Here is a 22,528-nt window from a genome sequence, read left to right as displayed (position 1 = left end):
ATCAGCGCGTCGTCTGATTCAATCTGAATAAATCAAACAGTTCACACCAATGGTTTAGTAACCCTTTCCCTTTTCCCCAAAATATGTACGGAATATACAGCTATGGCACCATGGCACGAGCCATGAAAAAACCTGTGTGTCTAGTTTCACATTAACATCATTCTCTATTGACACACCTGACTGGCACACCTTCTTGCATGCCAACCCACATTCAATTGAGAAGCAGGCCACACAACGTAATTTAATACAGAAAAAGGTTACTTTTTTACAAATGTTGTTTTATTTTACACAAAGTATACTGAACAATCCAATTGCAAACACAGCTTCCCTCATCTGATCATAGTGATCCAACAGTATGAAATAATATGAAAGGCAGATTAGCCTACCCTTGGTTTGTGTAAAACGGAAGCAAGCCATTCTAAAAAGATGACTATAAAAGTTAGTTGATAATTGCATTTTGAGTTCATGATAAGGTCATCTTCTACTAACAAGCCACAACATCACACAATTAGATTTAAGTACAAGATATTACATTAGATCTCCACTTTATCTGACTCTGAATTCCAGCATAAAAAATGATTTCATGCTTCAATTCAATGGAACATATACTTTACACCCCTTGGATTGGTTATTCTTGCGAGAAAGTAGAAAAGGAATATATTATATATATAATATATAATAGCTACAATATTGTTTATACTTTGTTACAGAAAGGTTTGCATTTTCCCTGCCTGTGGGACAACGTATTTGTTGGTTTGGGTTACACTTTTGTTTGATTCAATAGACAGTGAGTCAAATAGCCTGCATTTGCTCAGACGTGTCAGAGTGATGGCAAGAGCCAATTTTTTATGCGAACGTGAGTTGACTGAAAACAGATTGCTCAAAACAGTAGCCTTAGCAACATTGTCATCTAAAGTAGCGTAATTGTTTTGGGTACAATCAATATTTTAAGACAAGAGATTATTCTACACTGCAATTCGGTTTAAGCATTGCAAACTGCGCAGTTTAACATCGGCGAACTGCCTAAACCCACGCCCAACCATTACTACAGTAACTAAAATGCTGTCAACCCCAGTCTGCAGTTGGATACCCACAAACAGTGCAGTGCATGTGTCACTATGACTCAATTGGCTCTCCATTAAAATATACAGATGAGCAATAAGCCAATTAAACGCCTAGATTGCCTTGACGGGTATGCAAAATGCTCAATTTTGCAGTCAAGGTGAGTGGTGAATGTGCTAAGTGATGCCTTTACAATTTGTGGAATTATATCAGCTAATAAGATCTGCCCCAAAAAATGTTGTGCGCTCACATAATACCATTAATTCAGGTTTATTTGTTGTCACTTTGAGCCGGTCAGCGAATTTGAGATCAAATGTTGCTGCCGTGTATAGGGATTTCCGAAATAACGCATTCAAGTCTACTGTGTCATAATATTCCAGCAGATGTAGGTCCGTTTTGTAGGCCATTCCAAATTTAAGAAGAGTCAATTTCAGGCTGTCCACTTTCGAGGACGCTCCTTCTAACACATTCTCGGGACGTTTGTAGGTAATCTGCAGGTAAATCCTGTAGGTGCCATCTCTGGGCACAATGAGGTCTGTGCCGTTAGACGTAAAAGTGCCGAGGTGAGCATTCCCAATGCTATACTCCCACTTGATGGGTTCATTGGAGTTTGCGGGTCGAGTACCTGACGCTAGAGCGAGAGATAGATAAAACAAATGATAAGAAATGTGCCTTTAGAACGTATGAATACTGTATTACTTTTGTATCAGCCATGCGTCATAACACATGTTACCTACCTGTCAACAAGGCATTAGAATTGGCATTCATTTGTTTCTGTTTCTGAGTGCTGCCTCCTGGAGGAATGAAATAGCGCCGGTCAAATAGTGGTACAATTATGCAGTAATATGAATGGGCTCAAATAATTGAATAGCCTACTTACCCATGTGATTGTCTTGGGGGAGTGAGTGCTATACAAAAGAAGAAACATAAACAAATAATTAAAAACAGAAAGTACTGTGAAGCATAAATCCACGTATATTTAGACATTATTTTGGTCAGCCGTATTCTAATGCAACCAATAACACGGCGAGATAAATCACGGCGATTCACACACACACACACACACACACACACACACAACAGAAGCACTACTTTTAATTAAATTTACCTGATTCGACACTGAGTAGCGGAGTGTGTAAACCAACAAAACAAGAACTGAACACATAAGTAGTAGGATTACGATTATCAATCGAGTGAGCCATATCAGTTGCCGAATTCCTTTGAGATCTCCCCGGGAAGACTGACAAACTTCACGCTCAAGACTACCCCTTCTAAATTGATGCATATTCCTGACACAACTCTCTTCCATGACAATGTTGACCATGGTCAAAACAAGTAGCCTAGCTAGTGGTATGTACCGTGCACGATTAAAGTCTATCTTTACCGCGCCTACTTGTAGTATGCTGTCGCCCACGTTCCACCTACACTCAAGACATGTTGAAGGAGCTGTTTTTGTCTGCTGAGTTTCAGTGAGCATTCAAATATGACTTCCAGGTCTTTCGTAGAGGGGCGTCATTATTCCTATTTATTACACGGCTGTTCTTAATGCTGTAGAATGCTCCATAGACTTGAATGGGGCTTCCCAACGTTCTGCAGTGAACAATTTTATCATATTTCACCGTTGCTGTGATATACTTTCGTATATCTTTCGTGGCACTCCGCAAGTAGTCCGGTAATTTTTAAATCCCAGCGTACTCCGTTGCTCAGCGACGTCAGCTGATTTGAAGCCAAGAGAATGTCAAACGTCTATGAAGTTCGGCGTCTTTGGCGGACTATTTCTCTGCTTATCAACACTACGAATGGTAACAAATGAATTTTAAAAAGACACACTGTGTTAAGTTATTTTTTTTGGCAAGTAGCCGTGTAATAAGCAGGATAATGTATAGAACGCCGGTCATTATCGGGGAAATAAGCCCCCAAGAGTAGCTTCGCTCTTACGTGGCGCATGTATTTGGCTACAGCCAAACTGCTGTTCAAGCATGGTCAACAAACCACGGTGGATGCATAACACAACATTAACGAAGGGTGTGGCTCTACTTTCCCTGGTAGCGTAGGTTGTCGACGAATGACTAATGCGAATGACATGCACGAACGGAACCACAGGGACTAACCAATAAATCCAATTTTATTTAATGTTGTGATTGAGACAAATCTCAGTTTTGTCGTATTTACACCATCATTTCTATTTGAGAACAGCAGGTTAGGATAAACGAATCTTGAAGAGTAACTTCTATTTTCCCAACTCTGTGAACTGTGCCTAAATGTACCCTTCTTGTGAAAGGGGAATGACTTCAGTGAGTACTTAGTTCTACGTACCTGTACAATATTAATGATTCTATTCACATTCGTCTGTACAATGTCCTATCCATATTTACAGTGAAGCAGTGCCTGAGGAGTGTGTTCCATTACTAGCTAACCCTTTAATGATGGACCGTCAGCGGACGGCTAGCCCCTTAGAAAACATAGTCATTATGTAGTGAAGCATTGTGGCAAGCAACGCATCCATTTCTGTTATGCAGAATTCGAAGACTGCCAATTAGAATTAAAAAAATAAAAATAACAAACTGCCACAATGAACAATAACTACTTGGAGAATTTGTTCATCAACGTCTGTTGAGTTATGTCTTTCTTAGTCCTGCAGATCCAAAATGCAGGTTACGAAAGACAGAGAAAAAGTGTCAGTCCATAAAGGTGTTATAAGCCACAGTGATAAGTGGGTAGAGGCTAGGTACACGATAGGGCAGCTTTATAATTTATACACTCCTCTTTGAATCCTCAAGGTAAAAGACCGGGCAACTCTTCAAAAAGGATCAAGCTTGAGAATCTGAGCAGGAGATGAGGTCATTAATGTTTTTAGGTTAGCCAGCAGTCTTAAATGTTCCCCCACAACTCTCACAAGAAGACATGTACTGTACATGAAAACATATTGCCCATTTCAATTACTATTCAATATAGCACACAAGATAAAACACCATGAATAACACGCCATACATGTGCAGCAACCCCCCCCCCCCAGAACAAAACTTAAAACAATAAATTAAAAATGAATACAAATGAATTAAATAACAATCATTGTCTCCACCAGATCACTCTTCAAGTTATAACTTAAACTGTTCATCGTTTGTAAGTTGTAAAACGCTTGTCTCCAGGTGAGGTCTTCAGTAAGCTGCATAAGAATCTGTGCGCTCACCTATCTTGACCCTCCAGGAACTACACCCTTCCAACTCTGCAACAGCGCACTCTACTGGGCACATGTAAAGCAAAGCACCCTACACTTGTCAACAGCATTTTCACTGGTGTTTTCATGTGGTGAAACCATTCATCCTCAGTAATGATACCACTTTCTACCTGCAGTTAGGTGCCTGTCAGGTGCTAGTGTAGGCTAGCCATTCTTTTGTCTTCTGCATTTTCTGCTGAGAGTATGACTTGGTCGTTGAGTAACCCTAAGGGTTAGTCATTAATAGAGATGGAAGGGTATCAGATAATCCATGGGAAATAGCTTGGTGCCAAGCCAGGGGTGGCAAAACTTATGGCTGGGTTACATGGGGGCGTGTGTGTGAGATGTTACAATTCAAACACCCCATGAACTGATAAGGAAATCAATAATGTGTCCAAGAGCAACCCCCCCAAAAAAGAGCTTGATCGATCAAATTAAAGACAAACTCAAAACAACATTCCTTCCCTTTGTTTGTTTTTTTCCGGAACCCGTTTGGTCATGTCTGTCCTAAAGCAGAACCGTTCTGAGGCGCCTGACTGAACTGGCTACTGAGTTGTTACACTGGGAGCTTTGGGTTTGGTGTGTCCAGCAGCGTCGGGAAGGTCTTCAACCATGTGCTCGTGTCACTTAACATCCACGTGACGTCCAGCCTGTGGAGCGGCTAGGCCTTGTAGCAGTTTGGGGCGTGCGTGGTAAGCGCCAGCTGGCCGTTGGGCGTCACCTCGTTGGCCTCGTCCTCCAGCAGGCCCGACACGTCCGCGTTGGGAATGCTGTCGTGGTAGCTGCTGAAGCTGATGTTGTCCTCCTTCAGCTCGATGGTCCAGAAGGGAGCGTTGAGCTTGCGGTTCTGGTACTCGCGGTAGGTGTAGACCCCCCCGACGAAGCCCATGAGCAGCAGCACTACAAGGATGATGACGGCCAGGATGATGATGTTGAACTGGGTCCAGGAGACCTCGGTCAGGGCGGCCGTGGTGTTGTCCGTGGGGCTGCCCAGGCTGGTCAGCAGGGCCTGGGTGGTGGCGGGGCTCAGCAGGGTGGTGGAGTTGGTGGTGGAGGTGGAGGGTGGGGCGCTAGTGGGCACGGTGGGGGTCATAGTGGTAGAAGGGGTAGCAGACATGGTGGTTGTGGTCTTGGGGGCTTCTGATGTCGTTCTGGTTACTGGGATCGGAATGACCCGGGATGCTTAAAAAAAAAGAACGAAAGTTAACCATGTTCATTCGATTGAAATGATGTTTTTGTGATAATCGTAATTTGCTATCTGAAATGTGCATGTTTTGATCCAGGCCAGTCTTTCTCCCCTCTGGTAAAAGCCTTACCTGGGCGGGTGCAGTTGTGGGCACGTGCGTCTCCTGTGAAGCCGGGGGCACACAGCTGGCAGCGAGGCCCTGTGGTGTTGTTGACACAGCTCAAGCAGTGCCCGGTGTCCGAGTGGCAGAGCTGGGCAGGACCTCTGGGGTCTGCATTCCCACTGCAGTCACAAGGCACACACCCACCAGCCGAGCTGTAGAAGCCAGCGCTGCAGCTGTCACACTGCCGACCACTGTACCCAGGAAAGCAACCGTCACACACTGGGAACCCATCAGAGTCTGCTGAAACAAAAGCGCACACACACACACACAAACAGTTATTATGGAGCTTCAGACAAACGTGACTGTGTTTATGCTTTGCCACTAGAGGGCGTACATGTACCATATGAATGCTTTTTGACAGAGTGGCCTGTACTTGGATGAGGCAAGCCTCAATAGTACCTCGGTTTCCAGTAAACATACAAGGAAACTCGGCTCATGTTAATGATTGGAACAAGGGAGGGACATCGCAGAACCAATCAATGTGGGATACAGAAGACAGACTATTCTCAAGTGACTATGTGAACCCTGCCTCGGAAACGGTGCCTGAACTTGCCTGGAAGATATGTCTGACAAACACACAGAGCTACAGCTGTGAAATCCGACTATAATTCAATTGAATTCGTAAAAAAAAAATGCATCTGTTTTTTAGGGCCCCATTATTCTTCATGAACATCACATGGCTATCTTCTGCAGGGTCGGGTTCCCTCCCAGCCTCTGCTCAGTAATATGATGCGTCCACATAGGGAACTTCTCTTCCGAGGGCAACGCTGACAAGCATCCTGTCTCCTCCACTCCCTGCCCTGAGGGGGGGGGGGGTGACGTGCTCCAACACGCCTCGTTCACCTTTCAAATGAGCTGGCCAACTCCTCGCATAGCGATGGTGAATTCATGTCGCCATTTCACTTAGAACAACACTTCTCTGGACTCTCTGGATTCTCATTGGGTCTCTCGTGGCTGAAGTTGGGCCCAGCAGAGAGACAAAGTGTCATGGCCACCAGGAGGGAAACGTGACCCAGTCAGGACTGGGGCCTGGGACCTGTACACGGAACCTGACCTGGTTATTTACCCAGCAGCCCCTGCTGCATATCCCTCCGCACCCTGGCAGGCCTCGCTTTCATTCTCACTCCAGTTGTTCTCTCGTTCGCTCTCGCTCAGAGTGTATGTGTGGAGAGAGGGAGAGAGAGATAGACTGGAAGAGAGAGGGAAAGTCAATGTTTTGTTAGCCTAAGGATGAATGAGACGACCCATTCTGTACCATTGAGAAAAGGGAGGCCGTGCACGGATCATTTAATATGTGTGACCTACATTCTGGACGCGCTACTCACTCGCACCCTGTAATTGCCCCCTCGCTCACAGTATAACAATATGTTTTGTTGACAAACACCCTACGTCCAATCAGCATATGTGGAAGGCCTCCTGCAGTTCCTTGACATAATACTGCATTGTGGTACCAACCTCCCCCCCCCCCTTCCATTTGTCAGTTGCCAGGGCAACCTGTGCCTGGGTTCCCGTCGTTTTCTGAAGGCTACATGGTGCCCATCCCCCCCCCCCCCCCTGCTCTGCTGCTGCCTGACTTGCTGTGAAGTGGCCCAGCTGTGCTCATGTGTGTTCCATGTTCAGTTCAGCCTGATGTGTGTCCCCTCCCCTCCCACTGCCTCATGCTCAGTGACGCTGCATAACCTCCCCCCCCCCACGGCCCTGGCTGGGCAAACACAACCTGACAGCCTCTGACCCTCTCCACATGGCTGTTGCCAGGCCACTGGGAACCAATGGGAAGCCGTCAGAAGTCACATGGCGGCTGCTGATTGGTCCGGCTGGAGGGTGGGAGAGGTAGAAGAGGGAGAGGTGAGGGGAAGTGACAGGGGCCCTGTCCGTGTCTCTGACTTCAGGGCTCAAACCTCGGCTGGCTAATTCACAACAATGCTTTTTTTCCAAATCTGCTTGCCCTTAAAAATACTTTTCACCTTCGATACGCTGCAGTTACGCATCTTATTTGCCAGATAAAACTGATATGCTGCTCTGGTATCAGCCGGAATGTATACATCGATGCCGAGGCTACCCACAAGACAGTGAGTCAGCTGAAAAGTAACGACCGTCCAAAGCACTCTCGCAGCTCTGACCGATGTGACCCACAGATGAGGAGTGAGGAGCGGACTGACTGGGTCTGGCCGGGGGGGGGCCCTGGATCCTCACCAGACTGACAGCTGCCGGTGGAGCTGGTGTTGGAGCAGGGGCATGAGACACAAGCGTCTGTCGGGGCAGCTCCGGGGCTCCGGTAAAACTTGAGCTTGCACTCCTCACAGTTGGGTCCATGGGTGTTGTCCTGACAGTTCAGACAGATGCCTGTAGAAGAAACAAGAGAACAAATTGGAACTTATTCTGAGGGAAATTGGGGGGGGGGGGGGGGGGGTTTGTTGCAATGGTATATTATTATTCCTTTAAAATGATTAATTAATCATTTCATTAGTAAAAACCTGTGTCTGGGTCTTTATATGATCAAGATTAGTACAGCTGAGATTGAGGCCTAGCTTTTATCTGTCATTAATGAGTTTTCACAGAAGCTGGCCTCGGCCTTCATGGTAGAGTGGATGCAGGATGAAACCGTGGTGAATCCAGAAGGTCATCTGTGGTCTATGAATACACTAAGCACAGGTAGCCTGATATCTGATATTTGCTGCCTTGTTTTCTATCCCGTGACCTTCCTGTCTGTAAAGGATGCCTCTGGTTATTACGCCAATGCAATCACGAACAAGGACTCGGAGGGAGAAACAATCTGCTTGGATGCAAACGCAACAAGTCCCTCCTGTTTGTCTGGGTAGACACAAGAGTACTTTGCTGTGTTGGCATCCAGTGCTCTTTACGTAATAGCACTGAGGATGGGAAGGCTCGCAGGGGTACTAAAAGTCAAACAGGAGCTCAGTAAATCCACTGCATTCTTCCTCTGATCCCAGAAAAGACTCCTGTGTGCCATCTGGCTCTTTATCGCAGATGGGGGTTTGAAAAAAATAAAATGAAAAGTCCCACTTCCACCTTTACCCCGTGCATGGCCTCTCAATAACTTTGAGTGTTCTCTCAGAGAACCGCCCTCTGGGGAGGTGAACAGCACACGCTCCCATGTTCAGGATTGATAGCCCGTAGGAGGAAGTGTAACCTGTGGTGGCTGCGCTCGACCGTGTGGTTTCAGTGTGTGTGGGGGGGGGGGGAGGGGAGGGAGGAAGGGGAGGGAAGTGTGTCTGCTTACCAGATTGGGGGTGGCAGTAGTTGGTGTGGTTGTTGCACTGGCACGGCTGGCATCCCGTGCTGCTGAAACGGAAGAACCCTGGATGGCACTCGTCGCACTTGGGCCCGTACACGCCAGTCTTACACACACACGTCCCTGAGCTGGAAGAAAACCACAACGACGCATAGGTGAGTACTTCATCCTTCAGATACTGCGGGGCTTATAAAACAAAAGAACTCCCTCATGCTTTGGTGAAGCAAGGGGCTTGGGTAAAGGACCTGATCTGTTCAAAAAGAGACTCTCCGTGCTCGCTGAGAAAGCCCCCGTGTTCAGCTCGAGAGCCTCTAATGGGGGAAACGGGATTAGCCATGGCGCTCTATTCGCAGCAGATGATTCCGGGCGATTTCCACGCATGAGCTCCGGCAGGTTCCCCTTCAGTGGGTTCTCTCATCGATCCATCTGCTCCCCATAACTCACACTCGGTGCCCTCGTCCACCAGAGCCTCCTCTCTGTGGGAAGTACGGCCCTCTCCAAGCTGGTCACAATGTCATGGGTTAGCCTAGCCTCCCGTCCTCCTGCAGTTCAAAGCTGTCTAGACCTTTCATCTATTATTCCACGAACATGTCTGGCGTGGTTTTGGGCTGCTGCAGGGAGGGTTGTTTTTTGGGGGGTCTGAGTCCCAGACTGGAAGGTTCAGGAACAACATCTGGTCCAAGACTGAGGAGGCCTTATTGACAAAAACAGAGCAGGGAGGCAGGCATTGTGACAGTCCTTTCCTTGGAGCGGGGGCCTCTTTGCAGCCAGGTTTTCTCATCACACGCCGTGACCTTGAGAGCCGAGCGGGTCGGGGCACCTGTGGGACACCCGTCAGGGATTCAAGCAGGGCTCAAGTGCTCTCAGTGAGACTGAGGAGGGAGAAGCCCATTCCCCATGGCCCCCGTCTCCGGCTAGGAAGAAAGGGAGCGGCCGGGCTTGTGAAAGATCCGTCTCGAGCGATCATTCGTTTAAACGCTACCGCCTACGGTCTTATATTCAATCTTAGAGTGTGTCTGGAAGTACAGACACATGTGAGCAAATGAAATGAAACGTTGTCCTGATTTACCACTAATGTTGGTGAAAGCACATTTTCACAAAAGTAATAGCAGATTGGTTCAAACAGCTCTGCTGCACTCGAACGTGCGTAGGAGTCAACATGTTTGTCGAACTGTGTAAAGGATTGCTATCAGCTGGAAATAACCAATCACGGTGGAGCGTGCTTTCTTTCTGTTTGATTATCCAGTCCTGCTCTCACCTACTTAAGTCCAATTAGATGTGAGCTCTTTAGCGCCCCACCTCTTTGGCGCTTTCCCAAATGACTTATTTCATTCACTAATGGGTCCTGTCCAAATGCCAACAGTTGCCTGTGTTTCACCTGCATTTTCTTGGGGCTGCGTGGTTAGCCTACTAAAACACACTGGCTGCTGTTGAATTATACATCAGGCCGTCCCACGCGGCCAGGAGAGGGGGTGGGGTGTGTGTGTGTGTGTGTGTGTGTGGGGGGGGGTCTTCGTTCACAGAGGGAGGGCACAACCCTGCACCCCCACAGGCCCGTGCTCCCAGGGTTTATTCCAAAGTCTCAAGGACGCGCAGCCGTGAGCCGGGCCCGAGCAGCCCTTATCACCGGCAGGAAACATCAACATGGATCCAATGTAACCGCGGACGATTACTTTCAATAACTCTACTCCGAGAAGGAGCAAGTGCCATTTGCCTGAGTGTGCGCATGAGCCTCGTTCAAATGAGGCCAGGCTTGGGTAGCCCACTGCTCTTGATGCAAATAAGACGCTTCAATGGTAATGCCAAGTGGGGCGTAAGGGCACTGTGGAGAACATGGAGAGGAGATCAACAGCTTTGTATGGGCCCCAGACGCACACAAAGACACACAAAGACACACATCCCAACAACGTGTGGGGTAGACAAAGGACACGCGCGCCGTCACATGACCCTATTATCACGTCTGAGAACAACGATCCCCAAAACAGCAAAACAGGGAGCTGAGATATGGCGGCCACATAGAAAACCGAGCTGTTTTTTTTCCTCCTCTCCCCTGAGTTGCGTAACCAATTGCGGCGAACGCGGTATGGCTGTTCCCCACACCTCCCTCCCTGGTGAAGAAAACGCACAGGGAATGTAGACGCGTTTTCCCCACGTCAGTTCCAGTGATTCAGTCTCTCTGATGTAAGAGGCTTTTCTATTCTCGCCAAAGAACAGCAGATGGTGAGAAAATCTCAGAGTCTAATATGTTTTCACCGGGACAGCGACAGTGTCGCACACGACAGTAGCACCCCTCTTGAGCACAGATTGAAGCCCACCTCTCTCTCATCTCTCTCTGGCTGCCCTCGCTCGCCCAGGACCCGGCCTGGGACGACACCACAGAACCTACCATCTGTGGGACGCTGCCAGCCTGTCCCACACCAACTCTTTATGACGGCATGGCATTACAAATGGCGGATACGGGCAGTGAACAGATTGTCCCCCCGACTTAGGATGGAAACACAGAGGGGGAGCAAGGCCTACAGGGTTCCAGTGAGGGATCCTTTTTGAGTTGCTACCACAACAGTATCAACCAGAGGCATGAAAGGGCCAAGGGGGCTGGTTAGGGGGGTGGACACCGTGCATTCCAGAGACAGCAAAGACCTGGATATTATTATAAGGCTTGTCCCTCCCTCACAATGAGCAGTAATCCTAGGTTCCTGTTCATGCCTCATGAACGCAGACTTGTGCTTCCTCCACTTTGACAGGGGGGAAGGGGGGAGGGGGGGAGGGGTTTGTTATTGTTTTGGTTAGGGGTTTCGCTAGGATGAAGGCTGTGGCGGGCCAACCGCTCTGCGTTAGAGCTGCATATTAAGTAGGTCAGTATTACATCTCAAACGAGGCTTAACCCCGTTCCGTTGCGCTGCTGCCATGGTAATGCCTGACATGCTCTGCGCATGCCTCGGGCATCACAATAGGCTGAGAACATAGGAGCCCCCCCTGGCAGAGTGGCCTTCTAGCCCCCAGGGAAGCAGGAGACATCAGAGATTCTTCTTAAGAGTCGTCCTTCACCTAGGGGGAAGTGAGGCCGACAGGAGAGATGCACACTGATCCACTCTAAGCGGGCCCCATTGCCTGTCTGAGCTGCCAGCGCCGACGACTCAAAGAGAAGGCATTAACAACAAGGGCCAAGAGTTGTGCTTCGTTCTAGAGAGGGGAGGGGGGCGGGCTCAGGATCACACAGTGGGTCAGTTATGTAACGCAGCTCACAATGTGCTGGAGGTCGTAGAGGAGCCTCTCCGCTCCTCTGCCATCGCGGCAACAAAGCCGCCCCACTGGGCCCGTGGTCACATACACTGGCTTGGACGCCGTCGACCGTTTATGTCAGTGTGTGGTCGCCTGCAGCTGGCCCGAGTTAGCGGGCAAAACAAACGCACGCAGCAACGATCCACCTCTGTTTCTGTCAGAACACCCAGCTGTGGAACTGGAGCAGGTGCTCGCCCTGCCGGATTCACTACTGTGCTCTTTGCAGCACCCTAAAGAAACTGACGCTACAGCTTATAAAGTGAAGCTAGTAAGTTACTTCAGGTTAGGATACAAGCTAAAAGTCTCTTAAATCAATGTAGCCAACAAAGCTATGCTGTGGTGCCAAACACCTGTGTTTGTGTGTGACCCCGACAAACTGGTTAATAATGATACAACCCTTTCATTGTGGAGAAAACATTTTGGGCGTGTGCCACCGAGCTGTAAAAATGGCTGATTTACATGTAAGAGAAAAAGGGCTGCTGACAAACATTCAAATCAGGCTACTGTATGTGAGACAGTGAGACCAAAAGACCAGGCGGAAACATCTGCACCCAGAATCAATATTTCATTACCAACTGTGGCACCATTCGATAAAAAAAAATGATGTGCAACTTTGCAAATGATGCCTGGAAGGACTGACCCAAATAAACTATTGATACAACTGTTTTAGTGGAAGGAAGCTATTTCAATTAGACCACATTTGTTTATAAAATACTGACAAATTACATTCCTAATTTCTATTTATCTGCCTAATGGACTAAATTGGATTACAGAGCAATGTCAGTTACTGTGGGCTGAGAGGTAATTGCCAGTAAAGTTGCTATGTATAAATGCATGAACTCAGAAGGGTACACATTTGAATCTCTTAGCAACAGATAGCTTTCCGCAGACAAAAAAAGTAGAGGGTCTCAAATCGTCTGAAGGCGTAATTGCTACCGGTCTGTTCAATAAAGTCCCCTTGTACACACACTGTAATAGTGAAAGTGGCCATCAGAATCTTCAGTCATGCTTGTGAGAAAACGTAGAACAACAAACCCCCCTTTTAGCTGTGAGCAGTGAAACAGAGTTGAGCTTTAGCGGTCCCCCTCCACTCCCTGAGGAATGAGACCAACCTAAAAGGAGTAGGAGGAATCTGGCAGGTTCATACTCGTTTCGCCCTGTCCTGGTGTCTACACACGAGAACATTACAACCTACTTTAGTCGACCCCGATGAACAGTGTGTGTCATTCGCTATCAGCGGTTGGTTCCTGAGGATGTCCATAGGTTCAGTCGTTATTGTTTGTTATCAGCATGGGCAAATCATCAACCTGAGGCCCTGAGTGGCGGTCAGTTACACTTGCTGTGACAGACAGACGCTATTGACCACGGCTGTTTTCCTTTTTTGGGGGGGGGCCCCCTGTGGATCTATTTTGGTAAAGTGCACAGCAGGACACAGTAAGACTCTCTGCCTCTTACAGACGAGTGATTTATAACAAGGCTGCCTCTTTCCAACATGGTGGATAGTGCAGGCCAAGTAGGCTGGGGGCCAAATAGTGGATTCTTACTACAATACTGGCTAAACACCAACAATAAAATGGAAAACATCTCATGGGTATCCCGCGGCGATAAAATATTGATAAAAATATTATACAAAATGTAGTCAACCAGTTAAACAATTCAGTCTGGATATTCCATTCAAATTTCTGACAGTGTGTATGCTGAATATTTCTGAACCAGTGCATGATAGATACAATGAATCTAATCTCATTCTTCCTCTGTGGTTTCAATACCATGTGGACCTGGTGGTATGCTTAGCAAACCTCAGCGAATGCATTTATATTTCCATCCAATTATAGGATGAACGAAACAAAAAGCGCAATCTGTGGGCTTGACGCCCTGTCACTAAATAAGAGACATTCCCTAAAGCTGAAGCCTGGAGGGGGTCTTGGAGCTGGCTAATCTGTGTAAGTCATAGTGATTACCCACTGAGCGAGCTAGGCTGTGCTATGCTAGTGTGGCTAGCACTGTTTATAGTAGGCTCAGACTGTCTGAGAAGGATCATATGTGTGTGAGCCTCAAACGCCCCATACCCCGTTATCCACTTCATCCGAGTTTTGCTGCACTGCACATTGTTCTATTACTAGATTAGGCAATGATGATGCATGTCATATGCTTCAGTTCTCTTCAATAATAACATCATGTGTATCTGGACTTAACGTCAAGTCTGTTCTTCGGAGTTGATTCACTGTCGTTGACATGTCGCAACACCATATATACCTCATGTATTCTTTCTGACCAGTCACATTCCTTTCAATGGTTAGAAGCTCAAATACAGCAGCTATTTTTACCATGTTCCTAACCCACACACACTGCCTTCCTCCGAGTCGAACTTCTTACGATAAACAGAAAAACTCAGTGTAAGTTATGGTGTTTGGTTTGGCTCTCAAAATGGAACCGAGAGCGGACCTCCACAGTCTCCCTGGCGGCCGGGGGGGGGGGGGGGGGTGATGGTCTCACTGGCTCTGCTACTGATCCAGATGAGGAGGGGAATGACTCCACGCCATGACTCAGACGAGATAAACAGAATGCTCGGGGGCCAGCAGCCAAACACCAGAACACCCTTCACTCATACAGTTCAACATTCCTCAACTCGATCCCAAACCTGTACCTAGATAAGACTCGCTTGGCTAGGACTGGACCGGCGACATGATCGTGTCAAAGTCCTGTGGTGCGGGTGTGCGTGGTGGTGAGCGCTCTCACCTGTCACAGAGGGGGTTCACAGCGCCGAAGGAATCACAGCCGCAGGGGAGGCAGCCGGTGGTACCGTTGGTGAAGTGGCCCTTCTCACAGTCCTCACACTGCAGGCCCGTGTACCCCGACATGCAGGTACAACGGCCCGTGTTCTGGTCACAGTCGTCTGGGTCCAGAACCCCTTCGCTACTGCAGTTGCAAAGAACCTCTACACATTTGGACAAAGAAGGGAAGGAGACTGCTTTCAAAACACTGACTGCACGCCGATACAATATTCAATGCATGCGTGTGAGGCCTATGCATTGGATCCCGGCCTACGAAGCCATGCGTCGAGATTTTACACATCCAAATTCACACTGCGTGTCGTAAGGGTGGAGGATGTGCCAGACATGTGGATGACCCTGTAGATTGCTGACGGCTTATCTATTATTCATCCAAGCTCAGGTTTGGTGTGGTGAACAGCCACAGGGATGTTTCCAGACCCCCACCCCCTCTCTCTCACTGTGTTCTGCTTCCCAGTGAAAAATGAAACAGAAAGAGAGATGCAGAGGGGGGGTTGGGAGGGGGGGGGGGCAGGGGCAGGGCAGAGAAGTGCTAGAGACGGTCCTGTGGTTTTGTACTGAGGCATAGCGGTCTCAACTGCTTCATGAGGAAATTCCAAGTTTCCCTTGAGCTCTGGTCTGTTATTATAGGAGACAGGTTGCTTTAAGTGTAACTCATAGGGGTGACAGCCAAACAGCACTGCAGCACTGTGACCTACAGTCTACTGTAAATCATTACTTAATGGCTGTAGTTTGCTGATATGGAAACATTGCGGCGGTCACGGAAGAAAAAAAAAACATACATCTGAAATTGTTTGTGACCATGACCATCATGTTGGGGTAAAGGAATGTCCTCATGGCTACATGTGTTCACCTTTATGGTTACAGTATAAGACTGTATGTCTATGTTATAAATTATCCTGTACTTTGCTTTCCTGGAGGCTGTTAACATTTAATGAGATTTAGAACTGTGTGTCAAAACAAAGGAAATGTTGCTTGGTCAGAAGTATGCCTCTGTTGTGAGACAGGTAGCTTTTGAAGTAAACATGATACACTGTGTACAGTATTGGGTTTGGCAATATTTTTTTGGATTGCTATGGAAATCAAAGTCTGCTTTATGTCATTTTCTCTAGCTGTAAACATTAGGCTTCCCAATCTCTAGCTGCTGTTACAGAACCTTTATGTAACAGTGCAAGGGCATGGTTATGCAAGCCTGGACAACCCTGTCGGCTTTCCACTTGTTCACGAAAGCCATGTCCAATAGAGAACTGTCGGCCAGGATCTACCCCTGGACAGTGAGATCTTGTGCAACTCAGATTGCCACTTGTGCCAACACACATACACACACACTTTAGGTGATCGTTTTAGTCTGGAGGATGGGATAAAAGTAATGTAAAAGGAAGACAAAAATTTCCCCTGATTAGGCCTAGTCCCAAAATATACCAAATAATAATATATAATGTTATTATAAAATATCAACCGTTCTCTGGGCTTACTTTAGGATAGATTTAGAATAGGCAGGCTCAATTCAATTTGGTGAAACCAGGCTGAACAATTGGTTAAACCACCAAACTGGTTTGATGTGTTTTTTAACAGAAACTGTGGGTGCAGTTTGGTGGAAAAATAAAGCAAGTGATGTTCACCTCACCTGCCCATGGTTGTTTTTTTTTTCCCAGTTAGGTAACCTGCAAGTGTGGTTGCATGGTTCAGGTATGCTACAGACAGACATGTGACAGATGAAAGAAATAATAACAATTCCGTAACATGACTACTCTATCTCGCTTGACACACCCTCCATGACAGTCTTTATGTTACAAAAGAACAGGAACATTTGGATGTCTAACTCCCATTCATACCTTTGTACTTCAATACAAATTCCTAGTTTTAAAATAGGCTAGGGAGTATGCACTTCACAATGATGACTGGTAGAAATCATAGACACTTAAGGAGGACACTTGGGCGCACGTCAATGACACAGATCCTAGACAGTTGTTCAAGGTGAGGCCTTAACCAAGGTGAACCTATTGTTTACATTGTCATCTGAGTTGTACCAGAGTGACCTTTATAGCTTAACAAAGACTTGGGTTCACATTTTAGCAAATAGGCCTGACAGACAACACAGCATAAGACACACTCTCACAGTCCACAGTGTAGCGGCAAATATATAGTGTTGTATATTTACAGGAGTAAACAGACTTGTGGCAGCAGAGGCTCAGTCAGTGAGCCCATCAGTGCACATGAATACATGAGGCAGAGAGGTGAAGAAAGGCACAGGGGCTTCTTGGACTGGCCATTTTGGATGCGGTATATCCCCCCCTCACCCCATTCACTCTACGGATGTTTTTTAGACACAATTAGATCAAACAGCTGTCAAAGCAGACGCTCCTGGGCTTAATTTGGTGGGCCAACGTCTACGAAAACACCTTGATAGAACGCGCTTCCTGATTATGGAGAGGAGGACAGTGGGGGATTGGATAAATAGACAAAACAACGGGGTAGACCCCCATCACCCCCCACCCCCTCCCAGCTGCATTAGGCACAATGTCAGCTCCTATAATAAAAGGCCCTGTTCAAAGTGGTCGAAATGTGATTATTATTCACATTATTATGAATTGCAGGCTACACTAGATGTACTACATTGAATGATTGCATGTACAATGAACGTTCCCACGATTGTACAGAAGGTTAAAATATACAATTTGGGAGGGATAAAGCCGTCCATGATACAGGGTAGCATATCCATTGTTGCAATCTGACAGATTATTCGGCCGCATTCCATGCGTCAAGGCAGTGCAGAGAGCACTAAAACGTCTTACAGTAGTTAACTATTTATAATAAAAGAAACTGGTATTGCAACCATTTTGAAACGTAAACGTGCTGTGAAGATTATTTTTTTTATCGTCATACATTGAGGCATGAAAAATGTATGTATTTTTTCTCTCTCAAATGGAGGTGTGGTTTGGAGATACAGCTGAACGTTATGCATGCATATTTCATATAATATAAAACAAACTCACCTTGACTATTCTCGGTTGAGGTAATATGTGTTTCGATTATATCTGCAGGCCATGCATCATTTGTGGTACGCTGTGAAACCATGGAGACCATGGTCTGCATCATTTTTTCAGGGGGAAAAACTGATGTTTGTGCATCAGTGGATCTTTTGCTAGAACCAGATATTCTGGAGATAAAAGCAGTTATTTGGTCTCTAGTTGTTGATATAGATTCTATGCTCGGTGTAGTTGGATCTGTTGTCGGTGGCTGAAAGGTGGTTGCGGTTCCCGAGACATGAGATGCAGAGACAGGTCTCGTATTGCTGGTCACGCCGGTAGAAGCAATGCTGGGAGAAGGTGTAAGCCCAGGCAAAGGGCCTAGAACAAATCTGTCCTCAGGTAAGCGATTAGGCATGATGGTGAAATAAGACTCCAGAGTCTCGGAGGCTGAGCGAGGCTTCCTGGAGATAACATTAGACGACGCATCGTAGGGGTTGACGCGCGGTGCGGCTTCAGAAAATCCAATATACACATACAAAATAAATAGCAAAGCCGGAGATATGTACATCATTAAGGACGTTAACCTCATACTTAATTTCAGCTCTCCATGTAAAGCCCTAATAATGGTCTTTCTCAGACCTTTCCCTGAATGGACTCGTTTGCGTACTCCACCATTGATGTCCTCGGCGGCTGTACGATTGTTGTATCAAGCGGCTCCCGTGTTTCACATTCGGTGCAACCTATCGCAAATCACTGGATTGCCATAACCATTAGCCAATAGGATTTTTAGGGGAGGTGTTGGGCGTTGTTATGGTTGTATCCGATTTGTTGTACTCAAAAACTCCGCCCACTAGATCATATGTGGGTACCGAAACGCGAAAATCACACGGGTTTTCAATAAGTCAGATATTAAAAACATTACAATTCCGATTGTAAAATCTTTCCTGATGATTTCAATTCTTGAAGTAAAATGTTAATAGTTGAAAGATTTGGCCTTAAACAAACTCATTCCAACACTTTCAACAAATGCCCTAAAGGTTATTCCAGAGTCCTTTACAGTAACCTATGTTAAATTTAACTGGCAGCGCATCCGCCTTACACACCTTTGTTTTATTTTGTTTTTTGCCATGAGAGGATACATCAATGAGTGTGCATAGGCTAATAACTGCAGAGTTGGTTAAATAAAATAAACTCATGAATCACCGTGAATTCTGTCCGACTTTGACTTTTATTGTGGCCTTTGACTTTTATTCTAGGCATTAGACTCTGGAGTTTCACATTCAATCGCTAATGAAAATATTGTAATTGGGCTGAAGAGTAGGCTACACACACTTTGTTATCCATAAAGAAAACTTATCTGTGATCTTGATCTTTGATACTGTAGCCTACAAATGATTTTGAGATAATTTGCGTTTAACATTTAACATTTATTTTTCATTAAGTCATTTCAACTCACATGAATTTGTGCCACTTAGTGGCCTAGATGCTCAAAGTCAATTGTCAGTTGTGTGAGTGCGCCGCGGTGCGTCCAAATGTGTTCTTCCTCTACAGACAAAAAGCAGGACTTGCCACCAGTGGGTGACCCAAACATTTTTATTAATTAATTTTAACATTGGTGATGATCGGAGAAATGAAAAGTACGTCACTAACCAAATATAAACGACTAACCAGTGGTGTCTGAACAGGCTTATAATTTAATGAAATTAATACCGGCGGTGAGCCGGGCAGCCCAGGTATATTAAACAATGTAAGATTCGATCAACCAGCAGCAGCATCATTTTACGTGATTTAGACAGCAGTAGTTGACCTAGCTTGCACTAGCTAGTTTGACAGGAACAGGTACAATGGCGCCACTAGATTTGGACAAATATGCAGAGATCGCAAAGCAGTGCAAATACCTACCCGAAAACGATCTCAAGGTATCTATGGCCTTGCCTTCACAGTCTATGATCTAGTATTTTAGCTACATAGGATAATGCACAGGCAAGTACATGGTTTGTTGCGTAGCGTAGCGAGCTAGCTAACTTCACTTCCTAGTACTAGTAGTAGCCAGTAGCGAACGGGAGGTAGCTACTGTTTTTATAACTATCAAGCACCAATGTTCATATTTATGTTGTAAAGTTTACATTTGAAAGCAATGCTTAGTTTAGTTGTAATAACGTTGATTTATTGTCACTTCCTGACAGGGTTAGCAAAATACAATACAAGCAAACTAGTCTAGCCTAGCAATAAACTACAAGAGCCAGAGGTATGTCATGCTTTTTTGGCTGGAACGTTTATTAATGATACATATGAATCGTTGTATTGCGTATGCTTTTCCCCCCTCAGAGACTATGTGACTATGTTTGCGACCTATTGCTTGAGGAATCAAATGTCCAGCCTGTGTCCACCCCAGTGACAGTGTGTGGGGATATACATGGACAGGTAAACACAGTCAAATGCATTAGTCACACTTACAGATTATACATATCTATCATAAAAATTGTTAATATGGTTAAAGAAATTAACCTTGCTTATCTTCTTTTTTTTTTTTTACCTTTAGTTTTATGATCTGTGTGAATTATTCAGAACTGGGGGACAGGTCCCTGACACAAATTATATATTCATGGTGTGTATGCATTCAGCTATTCTCTCCTGGATTAAAAACAATAATTTAACGTTATTGATTATAAAATGATTATGTCACCATGTTTGATCATTAATGTCAGTGTGTCTTTGATCTCTTCAGGGTGACTTTGTCGATAGAGGATATTACAGTTTGGAGACATTCACGTACCTGCTGGTGTTAAAGGCCAAGTGGCCAGACCGCATCACATTACTGAGAGGGAATCATGAGAGCAGACAGATTACTCAGGTCTATGGCTTTTACGGTGAGATCAAGATTGAGATTTTCAATACAGACTGGCACTGATTTCATGGTTGGATTGGTTTGTGCCCGATTTGCATATTACATGGATATGCTTGTTTTTTTTTTATAGTCCTTTTGCTTTTTGTGAGTCTTTATTTAGATGTGTGTTTTGTGTTACAGATGAATGCCAAACCAAATATGGAAATGCCAATGCTTGGCGTTATTGTACGAAAGTGTTTGATATGCTGACAGTTGCTGCAGTAAGTATAGTTTCTAAGTATTTAAAATAAATATAAATATCCATTTAGTACAATGCAAGCGTCTTTATCACAGTGTAAAAGCAAGATAATAAAAAGTGTTTTTTCTGGTGATATGAAAATAATAATTTTATGTTTGATATTTTCAGCTGATGGATGAGCAGATTCTGTGTGTTCATGGCGGCCTCTCTCCAGACATAAAGACTCTGGATCAAATCAGAACCATTGAGCGTAACCAGGAAATCCCCCATAAGGGAGCTTTCTGTGACTTGGTCTGGTCTGACCCAGAGGATGTAGACACCTGGGCCATTAGCCCCAGGGGAGCTGGGTGGCTGTTTGGAGCAAAGGTCACAAACGAGGTAAGATTTTAGTTTTTCCAAAAGCATTCCTAATGAATATTCATATCAGTGAGAAAATAGAAGTGTCATCTCTTATAGGAGACAGTTTGTCATTTTAATTGTTCTCCTCCTTTCTCACTCATATGTAGTTTGTTCACATCAACAACTTGAAGCTGATATGCCGGGCACATCAACTTGTACATGAAGGCTACAAGTTCATGTTCGATGAGAAGCTAGTTACCGTGTGGTCGGCTCCTAACTACTGCTATCGCTGCGGCAATATTGCTTCTATCATGGTCTTCAAAGACGCCAACACGAGGGAGCCTAAGCTTTTCAGGGCAGTGCCTGACTCAGAGAGGGTAATTCCACCCAGGACGACAACACCATATTTTCTGTAAACACAACTCTACTGTCTTTTGCTCCAGAAACGTTTATTTTCACCACATTTTTTTTTCTTGGCAGAGAAAACTATACGTCAGTAAAACTGGCACATTTGGTTTTGTTACTTGTTGTACATACCGTATTGGAATATTTACATATCGGCTTTTGGTGACAATAAAAATGCACTGTTAATACCATTAAGTATCAGACTTAAGCGATTCCTCAGATTCACTGTAGCTGACTGAGTATATAAACAAAGTAAGTCTTCAATAAAGCCTTTCTTTGCAGCTAACAAAAGTTTAAAACCACAATTGTTGCGATTCACTCATTTAGTGGCACACTCAAATTTAGTGGTATACAAAAACTTCGTTTATACATTTGCCGGTTCATTGGTGGCACAGTTTTTTTCCTCAATAGAATAGTTATTTCATAACGTTTACTGTTATTTTTGTATTGAAAATGTATCAAGTTGTATGTATTGTGTAAACACAGACTAGCACTGCAATTAAAATTGCACTTCAGCATTACTGATTTTATGCTCATATGTTTCAATAAATTATGCACTTTGTGCTGTCTTGTGATACATTAATAATTACATGGTATGAATCTGAAAAACTTGTCAAAGCTAATATGTTTCATAATAAAACTAGTATAAGTGTGCAATTTTTGTTTTGTTGACTGAAATCAGTGAATTGAAACAGAACTACCGTGGACAGTATAGAGATATGAATGTCTAATCTTTAACATTACAAATCGGGGGAGAAAAAATATAGCCTT

General features: G+C 45.3%; 3 protein-coding genes across 3 annotated transcripts; 1 reads left to right on the top strand and 2 right to left on the bottom strand.

Annotated features, from left to right (window-relative positions):
* Positions 1-257: 257 nt before the first annotated feature.
* On the bottom strand, positions 258-2,995 carry LOC146232876 (uncharacterized). Its single transcript, XM_084690621.1, has 4 exons — positions 2,171-2,995; positions 1,943-1,970; positions 1,800-1,856; positions 258-1,693 (listed from the first exon to the last, which is right to left on the bottom strand). The coding sequence occupies exons 1-4, from the start codon at positions 2,537-2,539 to the stop codon at positions 1,272-1,274; spliced, it is 876 nt and encodes a 291-aa protein (XP_084546747.1). The 5' UTR covers positions 2,540-2,995; the 3' UTR covers positions 258-1,271.
* Positions 2,996-3,169: 174 nt separating this feature from the next.
* On the bottom strand, positions 3,170-18,657 carry LOC146232875 (multiple epidermal growth factor-like domains protein 9). Its single transcript, XM_084690620.1, has 6 exons — positions 17,952-18,657; positions 14,903-15,101; positions 8,870-9,009; positions 7,822-7,971; positions 5,596-5,865; positions 3,170-5,461 (listed from the first exon to the last, which is right to left on the bottom strand). Exons 1-6 carry the CDS (start codon positions 18,514-18,516, stop codon positions 4,941-4,943), a joined length of 1,845 nt encoding a protein of 614 aa, XP_084546746.1. The 5' UTR covers positions 18,517-18,657; the 3' UTR covers positions 3,170-4,940.
* Positions 18,658-19,688: 1,031 nt separating this feature from the next.
* LOC146232874 (serine/threonine-protein phosphatase 6 catalytic subunit-like) lies at positions 19,689-22,366 on the top strand. Its single transcript, XM_084690461.1, has 7 exons — positions 19,689-19,846; positions 20,256-20,351; positions 20,470-20,535; positions 20,656-20,797; positions 20,956-21,035; positions 21,182-21,391; positions 21,520-22,366. Exons 1-7 carry the CDS (start codon positions 19,772-19,774, stop codon positions 21,766-21,768), a joined length of 918 nt encoding a protein of 305 aa, XP_084546587.1. The 5' UTR covers positions 19,689-19,771; the 3' UTR covers positions 21,769-22,366.
* Positions 22,367-22,528: the final 162 nt, after the last annotated feature.

The sequence above is a fragment of the Hypomesus nipponensis genome, chromosome 24 (genome assembly GCF_054491055.1).
Source record: "Hypomesus nipponensis isolate SF chromosome 24, ASM5449105v1, whole genome shotgun sequence".
NCBI lineage: Eukaryota > Metazoa > Chordata > Actinopteri > Osmeriformes > Osmeridae > Hypomesus > Hypomesus nipponensis.
Note: the sequence above shows the minus strand (reverse complement) of the source record. Positions and strands in the feature narration are given on the sequence as shown.

Bases quoted from the DNA above. Each gene is read 5' to 3' on its own strand.
- LOC146232876 (XM_084690621.1), bottom strand. From the start codon at position 2,539: ATGCTCACTGAAACTCAGCAGACAAAAACAGCTCCTTCAACATGTCTT. The intron at 1,971-2,170 runs GTAAATTTAATT...TCTTTTGTATAG, and splicing joins GCTACTCAGTGTCGAATCAG to CACTCACTCCCCCAAGACAA. The intron at 1,694-1,799 runs GTAGGTAACATG...CTCTCGCTCTAG, and splicing joins TTCTAATGCCTTGTTGACAG to CGTCAGGTACTCGACCCGCA.
- LOC146232875 (XM_084690620.1), bottom strand. From the start codon at position 18,516: ATGAGGTTAACGTCCTTAATGATGTACATATCTCCGGCTTTGCTATTT. The intron at 15,102-17,951 runs GTGAGTTTGTTT...CCAAATGTGTAG, and splicing joins CTCAACCGAGAATAGTCAAG to AGGTTCTTTGCAACTGCAGT. The intron at 5,866-7,821 runs GTGAGGATCCAG...TTGTTTCAGCAG, and splicing joins CACCGGCAGCTGTCAGTCTG to ACTCTGATGGGTTCCCAGTG.
- LOC146232874 (XM_084690461.1), top strand. From the start codon at position 19,772: ATGGCGCCACTAGATTTGGACAAATATGCAGAGATCGCAAAGCAGTGC. The intron at 20,798-20,955 runs GTGAGATCAAGA...TTTGTGTTACAG, and splicing joins TCAGGTCTATGGCTTTTACG to ATGAATGCCAAACCAAATAT. The intron at 21,392-21,519 runs GTAAGATTTTAG...ACTCATATGTAG, and splicing joins GAGCAAAGGTCACAAACGAG to TTTGTTCACATCAACAACTT.